The sequence below is a fragment of the Astatotilapia calliptera genome, chromosome 9 (genome assembly GCF_964374335.1).
Source record: "Astatotilapia calliptera chromosome 9, fAstCal68.1, whole genome shotgun sequence".
Taxonomy (NCBI): Eukaryota; Metazoa; Chordata; class Actinopteri; order Cichliformes; family Cichlidae; genus Astatotilapia; species Astatotilapia calliptera.
This window is the reverse complement of record NC_137430.1, coordinates 30590238-30606790: the sequence shown is the minus strand read 5'-3', so window position 1 is coordinate 30606790 and position 16553 is coordinate 30590238. Positions and strand designations below refer to the sequence as shown.

The window sequence follows — 16553 nt, the reverse complement described above, 5'->3', positions numbered from 1 at the left end:
CATTTCCTAAAGAAGGGAAATGTACTATTAACATTCTATTACATGTATGTGATTATTACAGATGTAATTCATATTTCAGAGTAGCAATTGCAAATTACTTTGTGTAATCAAGATGAGAGACCACGGCTATAAAAGCGAAGGTGGATTTGGGAAGTCTGTCGCAGCCATGTCCTGTCCGTATACGCGAGCCACCCATTGCGGAAGGTGCAAGATTGATAAGGAGAGTCCTCAGAATTCAGCGTATATTGCGGGATAGTCAGGATCCTTTAGCTCAGCGCGACAGTGTGCTCATAGAGAGATATCGATATTCCCGTGAGGGTATTATTTACTTAACCAACTTGTTGACGAGGGGGTGCAGGACCACCACCTGTCTTTTTTTTGCTCTGCCCTTTTCTTGGTTGCTGTTATGAACAAACAAACAGATTATTTCAGGGTCTCTTTTCAAGAGACTACAAGCAATATAAGTGATAAATATTACCATTCTGTAGAATATTCTTATATTTCACTTTTATTTGTTCCCATGTTCTAGTGGGTCCTGTTGTGGCTCTAATGTGTAAGGGGATATAATATAACATAATATAATATAATGTAATATAATATTGGATAATATAGTGTAATATAATAAATCTACCCTACCGCCTACTGGTGTTGGCCAGAGGGGCCAATGGCGCGATATGGCAGCCTGGCTTCTGTCAGTCTGCCCCAGGGCAGCTGTGGCTACAACTGTAGCTGCCTCCACCAGTGTGTGAATGTGAGAGTGACTGAATAGTGGCATTGTAAAGCGCTTTGGGTGCCTTGAAAAGCGCTATATCAATCCACTCCATTATTATTGTTATTATTAAATCACTTACGAGTTTAATTTGTCAGCAACTTTCTGCCAGCCCTCTCTCCTTGCTTTTGCAGCCTTTGCAGTGTTCCCTTGCGTTCTAATTAAACTCTGAAACTCCTGAAATCCCTCACTCAAGAGTTCTTGCTCTGCTGCCGAAAAATACCGAGCGCTCTCCTTCGACATTTTCGCCGACCAATCAGAGGGTTGCCGATCAATGTTTCTACTATCGATGCGTAGCCCCTTTTACGACACCCAGTGATCTCACATTACTTCATCCAGCTGTACTAATCGTCAACAGCAGGTGTGTTCGGAGAACCGGATTAGCGAGCTCACGGTTAGCGCGATGATTCGGTCTTGGATGTGTCATTTGATCTTGGATGTAGTAAGCGACGTACGAAGAACGGGCCCCTGGTGTCACAATAAGATGCCCCACAAATTATCTGTGTCTGTCCGCCACAACAAAGAAGAGAACACCACAGGGATAAACTTGCAGGTCTGACAACAGGAGCTTCATCACTTCTCTTTTCCACCTGCAGACTGTGTTTACATTGCCATCTGCCAAAACTACACAACACAACACACCAACTACACACTCCACACTAAACGTCACAAATCTCCCACATCTCAAACCACGTAGTACAAACTCAATTTCTCTGTCTCTCTGGTGTCACTCCCAAAATGTTCCCCTCTTCCTAAACAACCAAATCCCAAATCTATAAAAAATTGGTCGACATAGTACATTTTTCAACCAATAGGAAAGAGGTGGCCTTTTTCTTTCTTTACTGTTTTTCTGCTGTCCTTAGAAAATACTTTTTTAAAAAACATGTGACGAAAGTATTTAGAAAAAGCTTGGCTAATATTTTTTTTTAATCATAACTCTGGTTTTAGTGGCCTGTCATTAACATTTTAAAACCGGTGTATACAATTCACCAGACAATTATATCCACGCTCTTTGGTTCTGTCCACCAGTTCAGAAGTTTTGGCGCGAGATATGTGAAGACTTATCAAAGTGTCTGAAATGTAACATTCCAACTTCCCCCTTAGTGTGTTTGTTGGGCAGCTTAGATAATGTCACTTCAGAAAAGAATATCGCCCATATGGTTTTCACTGCCCTATGCATAGCCAAGAAAACAGTCCTCATGAACTGGAAAAATAAAAATAATCTTAATTCTAACCAATATAGAAATTATCTATTAGATTACATTAGTCTTGATACAGCCTCTGCCACCACATCAGATCAATTGCTCTGGGCTCCTTTGATCAGCTCCATCACCTAGTGGGGGTGGGGGGGTCATAGTTTGGTCCCGCCTTCACTGTTGTGATTGGTGTGGGGGTAGGGACAGGCCTAGGGCGTCGGGGGGTTCCCCGGAGGCATCTTCCTTGGGGGGCTCAACGCGGGGTAGCGGTCATGTCCGGTTAGGGGCTCTGTTGGCTCTCAGGTGACTGTTTCCTCGTGGCTGTATGCAGCGGGGCTAGGGGAGGATCTGTGCTGACGGACGTGGGTTACTGACCTGGTAGCCTGGCTGCCCCTGGGTGGGTCCGGGATGGGCGTGAGGTTCTGGGGGCGCTCCGTCTCTGGGCTGGGGCCCTGGCCGGGCCTCGGGGGCTTGGGTCCTGGTTGGTGTGTTGCCGGGGTTGTGGGCGGGCGGGTGCATGGGGGCCCAGCCCTGGCACAGGGTGCCGCCGGTGCGTCGAGCCACCTGGGGGGCTCTTCAACTGGTGGGGGAGGTTGTCACATCTTGCAGGAGCTTTCCTCTCCCCAGGAACTCTCTGCAGGAAGGGGAGATATAGGAGAGGTGGAGGAAGATCTCAGCCTGGGCGTCTATTGTCTCATGTAGTCTGGAAGATGAGTGGATGGTGGGGTGGGTGCAGTTTTCTCTGTGGTGGGGTTGGGTGGACTGTCCCGGGCTCTGTGGGGCCGGGAGGCGCTGCTGCACTGGGCCCCGGTCTGGATGGGCCTGGGCCCCATTTCCCTGGCGGGTCGCGGAGTATGGGGGTGCCTACTGGGGTCAGCGGGGGAGCTGGCCCCAGGGAGGGGTCACTTGCCCCTCCCTTCCTTCCCTCCCCATCTCCAGCTGCCTCCCTCTTCCCGCTCCACCACAACCACCCACACATGCAGGGCCTTGGAGTAGGGGTATGTCACCAGGGTGCAGAGGAGGCTAACCCCCCCCCCCCCCCCCTGTCCCCTCTGTCCCCTCTGTCCCCTTCTGGCTGCCTCTGCCTCAATTTTATCCCACAACTTAGACATTCACATCACTCACACTCTCATTACACATACATATAGGATCTTGGGGGTGTGCACGATACACGGAATCCAAGTTACCATCAGGGTGTACACCTCACCCCTGGCGTCATTGCCCACCTCTCAATTTTAAATACACGTAGACATTGAGGGCTAGCAGGAGGGACTATGCGCTTACCTGCTGCTCTCTGGCAGGTAGCTCCATGCCCTCCTGGGTTTTAAATGCACCTTAGAACACATATGCATCAACACTACAATGAGCGGGTGGAGGGAGGTTTGGAGTCTTCTCTCACCCCCATTCTCTGCGACCTGCTGGAGCGGGGGGGCTAGGAGGAGGAGTTGGCCGTCCGACTGCGGTCTGGAGTGTGGGGCCTCCCTGCTGCTGCGGAGTCGGGGCGGTCTGCCTCTCCCCACCGCAGGGAAAAGGGTAACACCACCTGGGTCTGGGTGCAGTTCCCCCCTCCAGGGGCAAGGGTACCTAGACCCGGTTCGTAGAGTACACTTGGGGAGTGTGATCGTGTGTACAGCGTCTCTTTATGTCTGTCTGCACGTTGGTTGAGTGTGGAGTAAGTGCATATGAGAGCATGAGGGTGGGAATGGATGTTTGTATCTGTGTGTGCCTGTATTTCTGTGTCTATATGTCAGGTTGGGTATCAGACGCCACCTCTCTGGGGACATCTCAGGCCCTCCAAGGTTTGGAGGCCTATCTCCCCCCACCACCACTTCCCCTGCCAGTGGCGACTCCCTCAGACATCGGTGCGTTGGTGGTTCTTTGTGTCTGGGGATGGGCGTCCAGGTACACGCCGGCTCACTCCTTGGCGGCCGCTTATCGGGGCCTGGATCCTGGGGCTCGCTCGGGCCACTTCGGAGGTCGGGTGCCCCCAGCCTCTCGGCCTGGGGCTTGGTCACTCAGGCACAGCTGGCTGCCGGCGGAGCTCACGGGCGCGTCACTGCAACTCCCCCTGGCTTCTGCTCCGCGGCTGCTGAGTGAGCCCTCATCTGGGACTCTCCTCAGCTCTTTCTGGGACAGTGGCGCGGCTGCCCCTCTGTTGGTCTTCCTTGGTCTCTTGTGTTCTGGGGGCCTCTGGATGTCTGGAGTTTTGATCTCCTCCATACCTGCTTCATACCCTGGAGGACGGGGCTGTGGCCCCCCCACACCCTCTAGCAGATCATTACATGAAGGAACCTTTTAAAAAAACAAGCGCGTCCATGCTCACAGGTGTACACACGGGTGATCACACCCACAAACTACACCCCTTTTGGCTCCTACCTCAAAGCACACTGTGTTCTGTTGATCTTATGTGCTGCACAATAATGTTTAATATTTAGTATTTACTGTCATATTCCCATATATCATTGTGATGTTGTTTATTCTATTACTCTTGTTCTTTTCTGCTTGTTTTCTTTTTTCTTTCTCAACAGGTGATCCAGGTGATCGATATATGCATTTTCTTTTTCTTTTTTTTTCCCTGCCCATTCTGTTGGTTTTTGTTTTTTGCCCTTCTCCCCCGTCCCTCTTCTCAGCTGTTTCTCTTTCCCTCTTTCTTTCTCCCCTTCTTTCCTCCAGTCAAGTCTGTCCCATATTCAGCAAGTGAAAATAAAATAAACAATAAAAGGTGAATCAAATGGACCATTATGGCAAGGCTGGGATGGTCAATTTGGTAAAGTAAATCCGTTGGGCATCTTTCTTTGCCTTTAGACAATAATTCTGATGGCAAAAGAGCCAAACGGGACAGGCAAAAAAAACAAACAAACAAATGTGTGGAAGTGAATTATAACAACATTGAGGCTTGCCACCCTCTACCCCGAAAAAATGACGGTGACAAACCAGCCATCATTGTGAGATTTGCTAACAGAAAACACAAAACAGCACTGTTAAAACAAGGAAAGAAACTGAAAGGAGCCGATGTCTTCATGAATGAACATCTGATAAAAAGAAATGCGGACATTGCCAGGAAAGCACGTTACTTGAAGAAATAGGGAAAAATTCAGAATACATGGACCACCAACTGTAAAGTATTCATTAAACTCAATGGAACACCGGAACAAGCCAAAGTGTTGGTCAACAGAAATATGGAGGAGCTGGACAAATACTGAGGTTCAACCTACACTGGAGGCATGAACAGTAGCGGTTTTTTATACGGACGACACGGGCGGTTGCCCGGGGCGGCATCGTGGTGGGGGCGGATTAAAAAAAAATAATAATAAATTGCTCGTGCTCATGTTGCCCCGACATCAGACAGCGCATATGGGGAATGTCACAGGCACCGATCGGTTTTCTATCGCCCATTTGCTGGGAGTAAGGGCGCCCTCCGTTTGCGAGGTGCGCCTGCTGCTTGCTGCACAGGGAGGAGAGGGCGGGGCGGCGGGGGAGTCTCTGGCTGGCTAGAGCGGCATTTAATAACCAACTGGCAAAATAAAACAATAAAAAAAACCAACAAACACGAAAACACGAGACATTATGATACAGACTTATAATTTGCACCGATGTTTTTTCGAAATTCTATAGGCGAAAAGTGAGCGCGAGAGCCCTCGGTGCGCCTGCTTGCTGCTGAAGTCAAAGTAAACTTTATTGACAGCTCTGCTACATACAGTCCAGTATATAGAGAGACGAGACGACGAGGCTCCAGTTACAGCAGTGCAAGTAAACAAACAACAAATATAAGAAGAGTAAGAAAATAAATATGCACTTTAGGACCAGGGGTAAAGGGATCAATAACAATTTAAAATTTATAATTTACAGTTTTATGATCTCACACACAACCTGTCGACAGGGGAGGGGGGCCGGCTGCTTCCAGATAGAGCACATTTCATTCATAATGATGCAAATCCAAGCCCATTATGTATTCATGATTTGAATCCTGGGTTGTGTGAAATCCCAGAAATAAAACCTACACAAAGTGAATCTGAGAACTAAGGTGTAGGTCTGTTAGGTTATGTTGTGGTGATCCTCGGGTTGGGGGATTTGTGTTCATACTAGTGCAAAATTAAAACCAATGGAAGATGTACAAGAAAAGTTCAAAGCCATCAGGTGCTCAGTTTAGAAAAAATAGAAAAGAAGAAGAGAAACGAGCAAAAGATACAGGTAAGCAGATGTGTGATTGGATGATGGCAGGTCATCCTGAAACAATCAGAGTCAGAATACTTTATTAATCCCTAAGGAAATATGTGGGTTAGGGTTAGGGTTACACATTTGACATGACACAACACAACACAACACATGGCACAGTCTAAAAGAACTTCATCTGCATCTGGCAACAATATCACTATAACTCATTGGAATTCTGTTTGTCATAATCTGGAAATAAAATCAACGACATATGTAAGCAGCAATACATGAAAACCACAAGATACACGAAAGCTAGTTTACTGGCACTTTTTACAAAGATTACATTAATTTAAAGATAAACATACGCAGATGCCCAAACCCTAACAACACAAACACTACAAAAATGTATATTAGTACCACCAGATGTTCATATAATTGCATTTAAAAGTGTACAAAAAATTCTCCTGGATGACTGGAAATGAATCCTGGGATATGGTGGGCCACGAAGGATACACCCGACCCATCCTTCAAATCTGGGGAAAAGTAGGACGCATTTGTTGCCACATTTAGACGATGAATTTGGAAAGCCTTCATCACGTCGCTGTGACATAATTGCCTACAAATAGTGCATTGAAGCATCATTCCCCCTGAATTTGGACACAGCCCTCCTCTCCTGGAGCAGCTCACTTTGCTCCGCCCCCTTCTTCTCCATCATTATCTTTTTTGGCATTTGGCAAACAAGGATGTGGTGCTTTGCTGCCACCAACCATCTGGCTTGGAGTGTGGATCAGAATTTGAGCTTATCAAATAATCAAAAATGTTAAAAACCAAACCAAACAAAAAGATAATAAATTCCCCTCTCGCTCCTGCGGGTGGTCTATCCTTCAAGCTCAGGTCCTCTACCAGAGGCCTGGGAGCTTGAGGGTCCTGCACATCCTAGCTGTTCCTAGGACTGCGCTCCTTGGGCAGAGATCTCCGATGTTGTTCCTGGGATCTGCTGGAGCCAAATCTACTGATGCCACAGTAGATTTCACATTACATGAAAAGAATAACAGGGATAGGGCATTTAATTCAAACTCACATAAAGTACAGACTTACATTGATCAGTATTATAATTATGTACAAATATACACAGATGCATCAAAGAATACAGCCAGTCAAACCGGGGTAGCATTTGTTGTCCCTGAAAAGGATCAATGATGGACAGTTTACAGTGTAGCCACTGTGAGTACAAGAAAACAATTATTACAATATAATGTGTTAAATTTGCTTAGATGAGAGTGTCCACCAGTAGATCAGAGAAATAGGGAAGGATTTGTCTGTGTGTTTTAGTTTGGCTTAGCTATAGGCCTGAGAGTGTGTGTAATTTTGTAGAGGCAAAGGAATTTATTGAAACTGGGGGTCTGCCTGTCATAAAAGGAGACAGGAAGCTACAGTGGGGGATGCGGAATCTGATGCTTTAACCTGAATCTAATAAACGGTCATAATTGTTATAAACTTAGAAGTAGGTTTGCAGGAGACTCTCCACCTTATCTGTAAATGTAAGACAACAAGAGGCCAATGGCCCAGTGGATGCAGAGTGGGGGTCTCAGTGTATGTAATATCTTAACTGTGTTTTGTGTGTTGTCTAAAGGAATTTGGTGTAGCTTGGCTGAGGAGATTACTCATATGACCGGCAGGAAGTCACAGATACAGACACACACACAGTGCTTTGACTGTTACGACGCACCCACACCTACACGCACACTCACTCACTTACACTCACACATACACACAGGTACGTGCACACACAGGCACTCACATGCTCGTGCATACGCACACAGACACAGAGTTTGCACGCGCATTTTTAGCGGTCCGGAGCTGTAGGAGAAACACAAGTTAACTCAGAGACACAAACTGATGCGACAAAACCAGTAAGTAGGTGTACAGCGCACACTGTAGTGTGTAGCACCCAGGAGTATTAGCTTATTACGTACATGTTGGTAAGCTGTCTTGTTGCAACTGACGAACTGAAACAAACGAGCGTGCTGTGTGTGCAACAGCGCGACAAACATTACCTGTCCTTTTATTAACTGCACAAGTAGTGCTGGTCATAGCTGCTGGCTACCTGTGTAAGGCTGTCATGGGTCTGTAGCTCTGTCACCGTTTTAGGGAACATATTTAGTTTTAAAGTATTTAGAAACATATTTAGTTTTAAAGTATTAAGAAACATATTTAGTTTTAAAGTAAGTTTCTGGGCTTTTCCTGCCTTTCTGGAGGGATTATATTTCACTAAAAAACGATCTAATATGCATGTCCACATAATAATTATTATAATTATAATATTTTAAAAAACACGCTGTATTTTAAAGAACATACATTAAGAAGAAGATTATATTAGATTTATATTTTAAATAAGACAAAATTTGGATTTTACAGCAGTAAAATTATTGTATCTCTACAGTTTAAACATGTAATAAGCTTTGCCCTGCACAGAGTGGATAGTGAAACAAATGGAATCATCATAATGACATTATTTCATATTTATTACTTCCCCCTCCTCATTGCTTTATTATTGTAGCTCTACTAATAAATAATAATGTAAGGATTCTGGATCAGCACCATGATGCCCATAGTATATACAGTATTCTGAAGAAGGTCTAAAATGTCACTGTGTGTGTTTTATTTTGATGGATTTTTAAAAAAAATATTACTCATGATATAACATTGTCCAGACATGGCTGGTAAGGACATGAGGAGGAAACAGCAGAGCTGTGTGAGGCTACTAAAGGCAGTGCTATAACATTTTTCTGTCATCATTTTATTATAGATTAAGTGCAAGAGTTGTTAGGTGTGGATAATTAGATTATAGTTTATTGCAATAGAAAGTTGTGCCTTGTTCTCACATAGCAAGTGGAGAGTGATATATGAAATGATGGGATGGAAGGAAGAAGAGAAGCAAAGAGTGATTCACAGGCAGAGCCTAATTTATTTCTCACAGTTTTTTGTTGCCTTATGGTTCCAAGCGCTGTCACCAATCTTTGCATTTTGTTATTATCTCATGACACTTGTTTAATCAGCTACCATCTCTCCTATGGACTTTTTAATGTCTACAGTCTCAGATCAACACAGCCCTGCCCTTCCCATATTAGATTCTTGATGAATGTGTGTTGCTGTTATTCAGCCTGGTTCAATGTGCCCCTTTTTAACTTTGAGCACCCGCCCCTTTAAACCTCTCTGCACAGCCCTGCGTAACACCACTCAGAAAGTAGAGCAGAAGTACTAACAGAGGTTCAGCAAACATTTTACAAGATACACATGATGGAACTTATAGTTGCCTTTTTATGGATTCCAGCTCATTATGGAGTCAGAGCAAATGAAACAACAGAGAGAGCTGCGAAGGAAGCCACAACACATGGGGTAGTTGACCTGGCTATTAACTTCTGTCAGACAGAAACAAAGAGTATCATAAGGCAAGAAATCAAGAAAAGATGGCAAAAACAGTGGGAGTAAGAAAGGAGGGGACAGTCATATACTGGGTTGCCTGTGTTGAGCGGGTGGGCATTGCGGCTTTAAGCCACCCTGACATGCTTTGCTTTGCTAGTCGACGTTTCAATTCAATCTCCATACCAGTTGGTGGCGGTAATGCACCATTTTGTTATTTGCCAACAATATAAAGAAGAAGAAGCATGCTCCGTGGTGACATGCCGTACGCAGTTTGCACAGACGGAGCTACTTTTTCATCCAAAGCGAGTAAAGTAGTGAACTTAGAGGAGAAAACAAACTAAAGTATCGATCATAAACCACTACCAGCGTTTGGATCGATATCTGCATCGATCTGCCCACCCTTGTCTCCTGGATCGTAGCTGAGATCAGCGTGAACCACGTGGGTCTCTGCTCCCTGATCTGTTTCCTGTGTTTGGAAAGAGTTGCAGCTTCATCGCGGAGTTTCTCTCGGTTTGTGGGCTCATCTAAAGGTAAGCACCGAGCTAACTTTACTGTGAGTTCAGTTCATGTTGAGTTTAGCTCCTGAATGAGGTCTTCTGCTGCTCTCCTCGGTGTCTGTTCACAGTTTATTGTGAACACGTTGAGAGAAGAGTGAGAGAGTGTTTGGAGAAAAACACCAACTAACCATTAGCTCAACATGCTACTGGTGTCAACCCAGCCTCCAGTTTGAGAATTACAGTCAAGTCAGCCTCCACCATGTTTTGTGTTTCCTTTGTATTCTAAGTATTACGGCAGGATGCGCGGACACCTAATTTCAAAGTAAAAGGTCGTGAAACCTGATTCCAAAGTAGAGACCAGCTTCGACTGAATTAACAAATTTGTCAAGAACATAAAAAATATTATTTAGTCTTTAGTCAGCTGCTGTGGATGAACACATGAGAGGAAGTGAACTCCTACAAAGTCTCATTTTAATGAGTGTGGCTGTTGTAAAGTGATGCACAGGAAGATGTTAACAAAAACTAATGAAACAGAGATGAAAGTAAACAGTGTTCATATTTGAAAGCACAGAGAATAAAATATATTGTGTTGGTTAATGTGCAGCTCTTGGTGATTTGGTGAAATCATGTTTTAATCATGTTGTGGATTGAATGTTGGGTTTTATTTTATTTTGTCTACAGAAGTTTTTCCCACCTGTGATCGTTCAGATTGATCTGTTGGGTTGACTTGAATCATGTGAAGGTTTAAAGCTGCACTTCCCCCAAAAAGAATAAAGTATAATCGTGAAGAATGTAAAAATGTCTTCCTGTGTCAAACACAGCTGCAGTCAAAGCAGGAAGGAAAGCACTGAAACCACTGATCAAAGCTCATTAATCAAAGACCATCAGTACTGTGGGAAATATAAATGTTGCAAGTGCCATATTAATCAAGAGGCGATAGAAGGTTTAAACTGGAAGTCATTTAAAGTAGTGTTTTGCTTGTAACTGCATACGTGCCTGCGCAGATTAGAACAGGATGTACTCAGGATTAGAGCAGGGCGATATGACCAAAAATATTTATCACGATGTACATTTGAAAATTTGCGATAACGATATAACTGACAATATAATTGACACTAGACAAAATGCTTTACAACTCCACAACTTTATTAGTGCAAAAAAAAATCAATGTATTTTCACTTAAACAAGCAGCTGTTTTTTTTTAGTTTTTTTTTTATGTGCATTAAAGTTATATAAAAATGTAACAGTGCAAATTCTTTGCTGACAGTTTAGCCAAAAGGCATTTCCAGTGGAAACTGGCCGACATATCCTCAGCATAACCATGTATAATATCCACAAAACTTAAAAAGAGGTTATACACACACAATACGGTAACATTATGTTGAAGCACAGTACGTATCACTCCGCGAGGCTCCTGCCTACGATAGCCGTAATGCTCCGACAATCCATCAAGCGGTGTGGCTTCGTAGCATAGCAAAGTCGTACTGAAACATTTGACAGATTTTCGAGCACCGTGTACATAAAATCGTTTCCAGGTCAGTAAACACAACCAGAATTCCTACATAAGGCACACAGGATTATAATGGACACTGTCGATTTTCAGAAAAATCAAAGGATTGATTTTAAGTGTGCCGTATTTTCCAAACAACACTGTAATAACGGCGGCCCGCTAGCATGCGCTACCAAAAATAGTGCTTTGTTGTGTATCTGACGGACGAAAGCTAAACCAGTTCCACACCACTGAAGTTGCAGCATTTTTACAAACCAATTCTGGTTCATCTGTTTCATTTAACGATCCACTTTCGCTCTTCTCATTCTGCGTCGCCGCCATGTGCGTATGTAATCACAGGCACTGCGCATGCGCATTTTACCCATATTCTATCGCGATATTTCATTTTCCTATCGTTGCCCAAAATTACACCGGTATTACCGTGAACGGTATGATATGGCCCGGCCCTACTGAGGATGTGTCATATACGATCATGGGGCCTCACAACGAGAAACAGGAAACAGATGGGGATGAGAGAGTGTTGAAACCGTTAGTGAGGAACGAACATCAATACAATAAAAGGAGTTGCAGACAACTGTAACTCACCATCAAATAGGACTTTCTGGCCCTGTCATAGTAAAGGGCTGCTTAGAATATTAGAGCCAATGTCACAAAGTTCCTCCTGAAGTATAAGTGAGTGAGAGAGTTTCCTCACTTTGCAGCACAACACGTCTCACAAGATTTCTACAAGCAATCAGAGTGAAATTTGTACTTTGTGTTGTCAGATGAACATATGAGACACTTTGACTCTTCAGTGCAGTGTGGAGCCTAACAAAGATCTGTTTTGTGTCCCAGCTGATCAGCAGGAGGAGAAGAGTCTGACGGAGCAGCAGAGGAACATTTTCAGCCATCTGGACTCAGCTGAGTCACTACAGAGGAAACAATGAGCTCAACACAGGAGGTGAGGAAAGTATCACAGTTTCACCAAATAATCAGTCACGTCTAAAACTCTCATCCTCCCAACCTGTTATATGACTGTGTTGTATTTTAGTATATATACAATCACACAGTTAGTTTGTCTCAGATTGTTTTGCAGCATCTTTCAGTTTATGAAAAAACATAATGTCACATGTACAGACTCAATATCTGATTTCAACACATGAGGACTTACATGTAAGCTTTAATCTGCAGTTGATCAAATCCCACTGAGCAGTCCTTCCCTTTAAATCTAACCTCTCTTCTTCCTCTCCTGTCCTGTGTGTCTTATCTTTCTCCATCTCTGAGTGAAGTTAGCTCTCTTTCTTTTCTCTCCCTGTGATGTGCAGCAGCTGGACCTTTAGCCAGCAACACACTGTGAGACAAACTGCACACGAACAGTTTGTGTGTTTGCTGATGTTTGTTGATAGAAACGCTGCATTTGAAATTACCTGTTTGTTCAGGTGCTGTGCAAAAAAGAAAGAAGAACAACGTCTCACTTTAACTCCTGACTATGACTCACAGTTTTGCCTCTTTCATCTCTTTTTATGTTTCATACCCTGGTGATTAGTACACGATCAGGATTCTTTCATGTCTTACTTTTCAGGCTCAAATCAGTTTGATGTTTGATGCCCTTAGTGATGAAATAACTCCCCTCAAATTTCTCAAACCAAAAGTAAAAAGTCTGTTTTGAAAATATAATGAGTAGAAAGTCTTTTTTTCTGTGGGGAGTAAAAGTAAAGAAAAATTATTCTAGAGTGTTTAAACAGTGATTAATTATTTTAACACCAGGTTGGATGTAATGTGTTAGAACTTCCAGCAGGTGGGGATAAGAGACCTTTAAGGTGTTTGGTGCCACACTCCACCTTCAGGTTTAAAACTAGTGTTAATGGAGGGAGTTTGAAGGTTGAGTTTGTTCCACGACTGCATTTCACTCACTGCCTCTGTTTGTATCTCTGTCACTGCAGGACCAACATGGAGCGAGAAGTCAGCGCTCTCAGGAGGCCGACAAACCTCACAGAAGAAAGGGAGAGAAAAAACACACCTGTGACGAGTGTGGGAAGGATTTTACTGAGAAGTGTTTACTAAAACGTCATCAGGTCATCCACACTGGAGAGAGACCGTTCAGCTGTGACTTGTGTGGAAAGACTTTTTCCTGGAAGAGTGGCCTAAAAGCACACCAACTCATCCACAGTGGAGTTAAAGCGTACAGCTGTGATCAGTGTGGCAGAGCTTTTACTGACAGTAGCAGCTTACAGAGGCATCTAGTTACCCACTCTGGAATTAAGGCATACAGCTGTGACATTTGTGGAAAAACTTTCAGCCTGAAAGAAACTCTAAATACACACCTACGCATTCACACCAGACATTTTGTGTACTGCTGTGATCAGTGTGGCAAACAGTTTATAACCAACACGCAGTTACAACGCCACATGTTGACCCACTCGGAGAAGAGACCTTATAAATGTGACCTGTGTGAGAAGACTTTTAAATCTCCACATTACCTGAGACGACACCAACAGATCCACACTAGAAAGAGACTCTCGAAGCGCAGTTACTGTGAGGTATGTATTTTTATTTTTATCTTGTCATTTTAGCCTGACTGTTTGGAACAACTCTGCAAATTAAACTGTGTTAGCATGTTAGCAATTCTACTGCATGGAAAAGGCTGCATCTGAGGCGGCACAGTCAATCTCCCTCAGATTGTTTTGCAGCATGTTTCATAATCTGAAAGAAAAAACATAATGTCACATGTACAGACCCAATATCTGATTTCAACACATGAGGACTTACATGTAAGCTTTAATCTCCAGTTGATCAAATCCCACTGAGCAGTCCTTCCCTTTAAATCTAACTTCTCTTCTTCCTCTCCTGTCCTGTGTGTCTTATCTTTCTCCATCTCTGAGTGAAGTTAGCTCTCTTTCTTTTCTCTCCCTGTGATGTACAGCAGCTGGACCTTTAGCCAGCAATACACTGTGAGACAAACTGCACACAAACAGTTTGTGTGTTTGCTGATGTTTGTTGATAGAAACGCTGCATTTGAAATTACCTGTTTGTTCAGGTGCTGTGCAAAAAAGAAAGAAGAACAACGTCTCACTTTAACTCCTGACTATGACTCACAGTTTTGCCTCTTTCATCTCTTTTTATGTTTCAAACCCTGGTGATTAGTACACGATCAGGATTGTCTTTCATGTGTTGCTTTTCAGGCTCAAATCAGTTTGATGTTTGAAACCAAAAGTAAAAAGTCTGTTTTGAAAATATAATGAGTAGAAAGTCTTTTTTTCTGTGGGGAGTAAAAGTAAGGAAAATAAGGAAAAGATTATTTTAGAGTGTTTGAACAGTCATGAATTATTTTTAACACCAGGTTGGATGTAATGTGTTAGAACTACCAGCAGGTGGGGATAAGAGACCTTTAAGGTGTTCGGTGCCACACTCCACCTTCAGGTTTAAAGCTAGTGTTAACCCGTTTGTGCCCAGATTTTTTTCAGAGTTGTAAGGCATATCATTTTATCAGTTGAGTCCCTCTGAATCATGTTATGTATTTATTTTTTCCATTTTGTACTTTTTTTTGAAGAAAATAGCATTTTTATGACTGGCAACAATTGTTGCCAGTAGTCACACAGCTTGTCACTAGGTCAAATGTCACCTAATAATAATAATAGAGAAGTAATAATAATAATATAATAAGAACAAAATAATAATATAGTCATAATAAATAATAACAAAAAGGTGGAGCCTCAGGTTCCCCCTGTATAAAATTCAAAACATCAAACAATTTGAACTGATTTCTTTATTCTCAATTTTTTTATACTCAAAAACTCAACAAACATTTTTTTCTTAGAACCTCTAAAAACATATATACATATATAACATATTTCTTCCCATACATTCCATCATCTTTCATGCATGTTCTACTCAGTGTGGTACTTCTTGAAGCACTCCACATGTAGTGGCACATCACACTTTCCACACGCAAATGATGTGCGTCCGCCGCAGTTCTTGCATCGCTTGTACCTGCTACCAGTGTTGCAGGGCCAGTGGTTCAAATTATCAAACCTGGTGGCATCAGTTATCGCCACCGCCATTGAAGATCTTCTGCCCTGCCTACTTGGCTTTGTTCCATGGCGCAGGAGGAGGGTCTGGGCTACCAGCCTCTGGAAGGAGAGGAGATCCTTCTCCCCGCTTTTCCAGGACCTAAATGAATGACAAAACAAGCATGATAGATGCATGAATGTGCATCGTTTCATCCTTTCTACAACGTCATGCCCCATATGTAGAATGTTCTGTAAAAGCAATATCACACTTGAGTTTGTGATGTTGGTCTGGATATCATCACTGTTGCTCTTGTCGACCGAAGAGCACTAGCGATGACCTCGAGTCAAACATCACCAACTCGATTGTGATATCACTAAATAACATACAGCCTTGTGTACCTGTAATAGCACCAGCTGTTCACCATGGCACTGTTCAGGGCCCAGCTGAAGCATGGCCACCACCACTTCTTGGACCGGATGTTGACTCTGTAGCGGCTGACAAACTGGTCATGCAGGTCCACTCCTCCCATGTGTGTGTTGTAGTCCTGGATACACTTGGGCTGTCTGACCTTGTCCATAGTCCGCTTCTGTTTATTCCATCTCTTCGCCTCAGTTTCGGTGAACTCCCTCTCCATGTTCGACACCACGGTGACCACGCTGTTGTCATTCCACCTTACAATCAGCTTCTCTGCCTCAACCAGATACTCAGCATCTCCTCTGGGTGTCTTCTTGAAGGTCTGGGGTGCTGTGAAGGGAACGTTATGGAGCTGAGTTTGTCGCATCGTGCCACAGCTGCCATAGCCTCTCAGGGTCATCTCATCCACCAGGGACAGGGTTGTGAAGAGGTTGTCGTGGTAAAACTTGACTCCAGGTGGCACTTCAGCTTTCTCTGCCAGGCCAAGAACCACACTTGGACCCTGACCAAGTCCAGTTTCCACCAGATGTGTGTGGCTTCCTACATATGGCTCCATCTGATGGACAAACCCGGAGGAGGATGCTAAGCTCCATATT

The 16553-nt window shown here is 43.7% G+C and overlaps 2 protein-coding genes across 10 annotated transcripts in view; one reads left to right on the top strand and one right to left on the bottom strand.

Moving 5' to 3' along the window:
• Positions 1-16553, bottom strand: part of LOC113029484 (uncharacterized) — a 126181-nt gene that overhangs the window by 66552 nt on the left and 43076 nt on the right. The gene's annotated exons all lie outside the window — the stretch shown is intronic.
• LOC113028823 (uncharacterized) overlaps positions 9759-16553 on the top strand; it is a 270569-nt gene continuing 263774 nt past the window's right edge. The window contains exons 1-3 of one of the 3 annotated variants that reach the window (XR_013911508.1): positions 9759-10076; positions 12388-12493; positions 13476-14072. Coding sequence is in view for 1 of the 3 variants with exons in the window: in XM_080306692.1 (XP_080162818.1) it covers positions 12476-12493; positions 13476-14072 (615 nt within the window). In the remaining 2 variants the exon portion in view is untranslated. Of the gene's footprint in view, positions 10077-11639; positions 12494-13475; positions 14073-16553 lie in introns of those variants that run through there. The other 2 variants (XM_080306692.1, XR_013911507.1) reach the window with 2 other exon arrangements.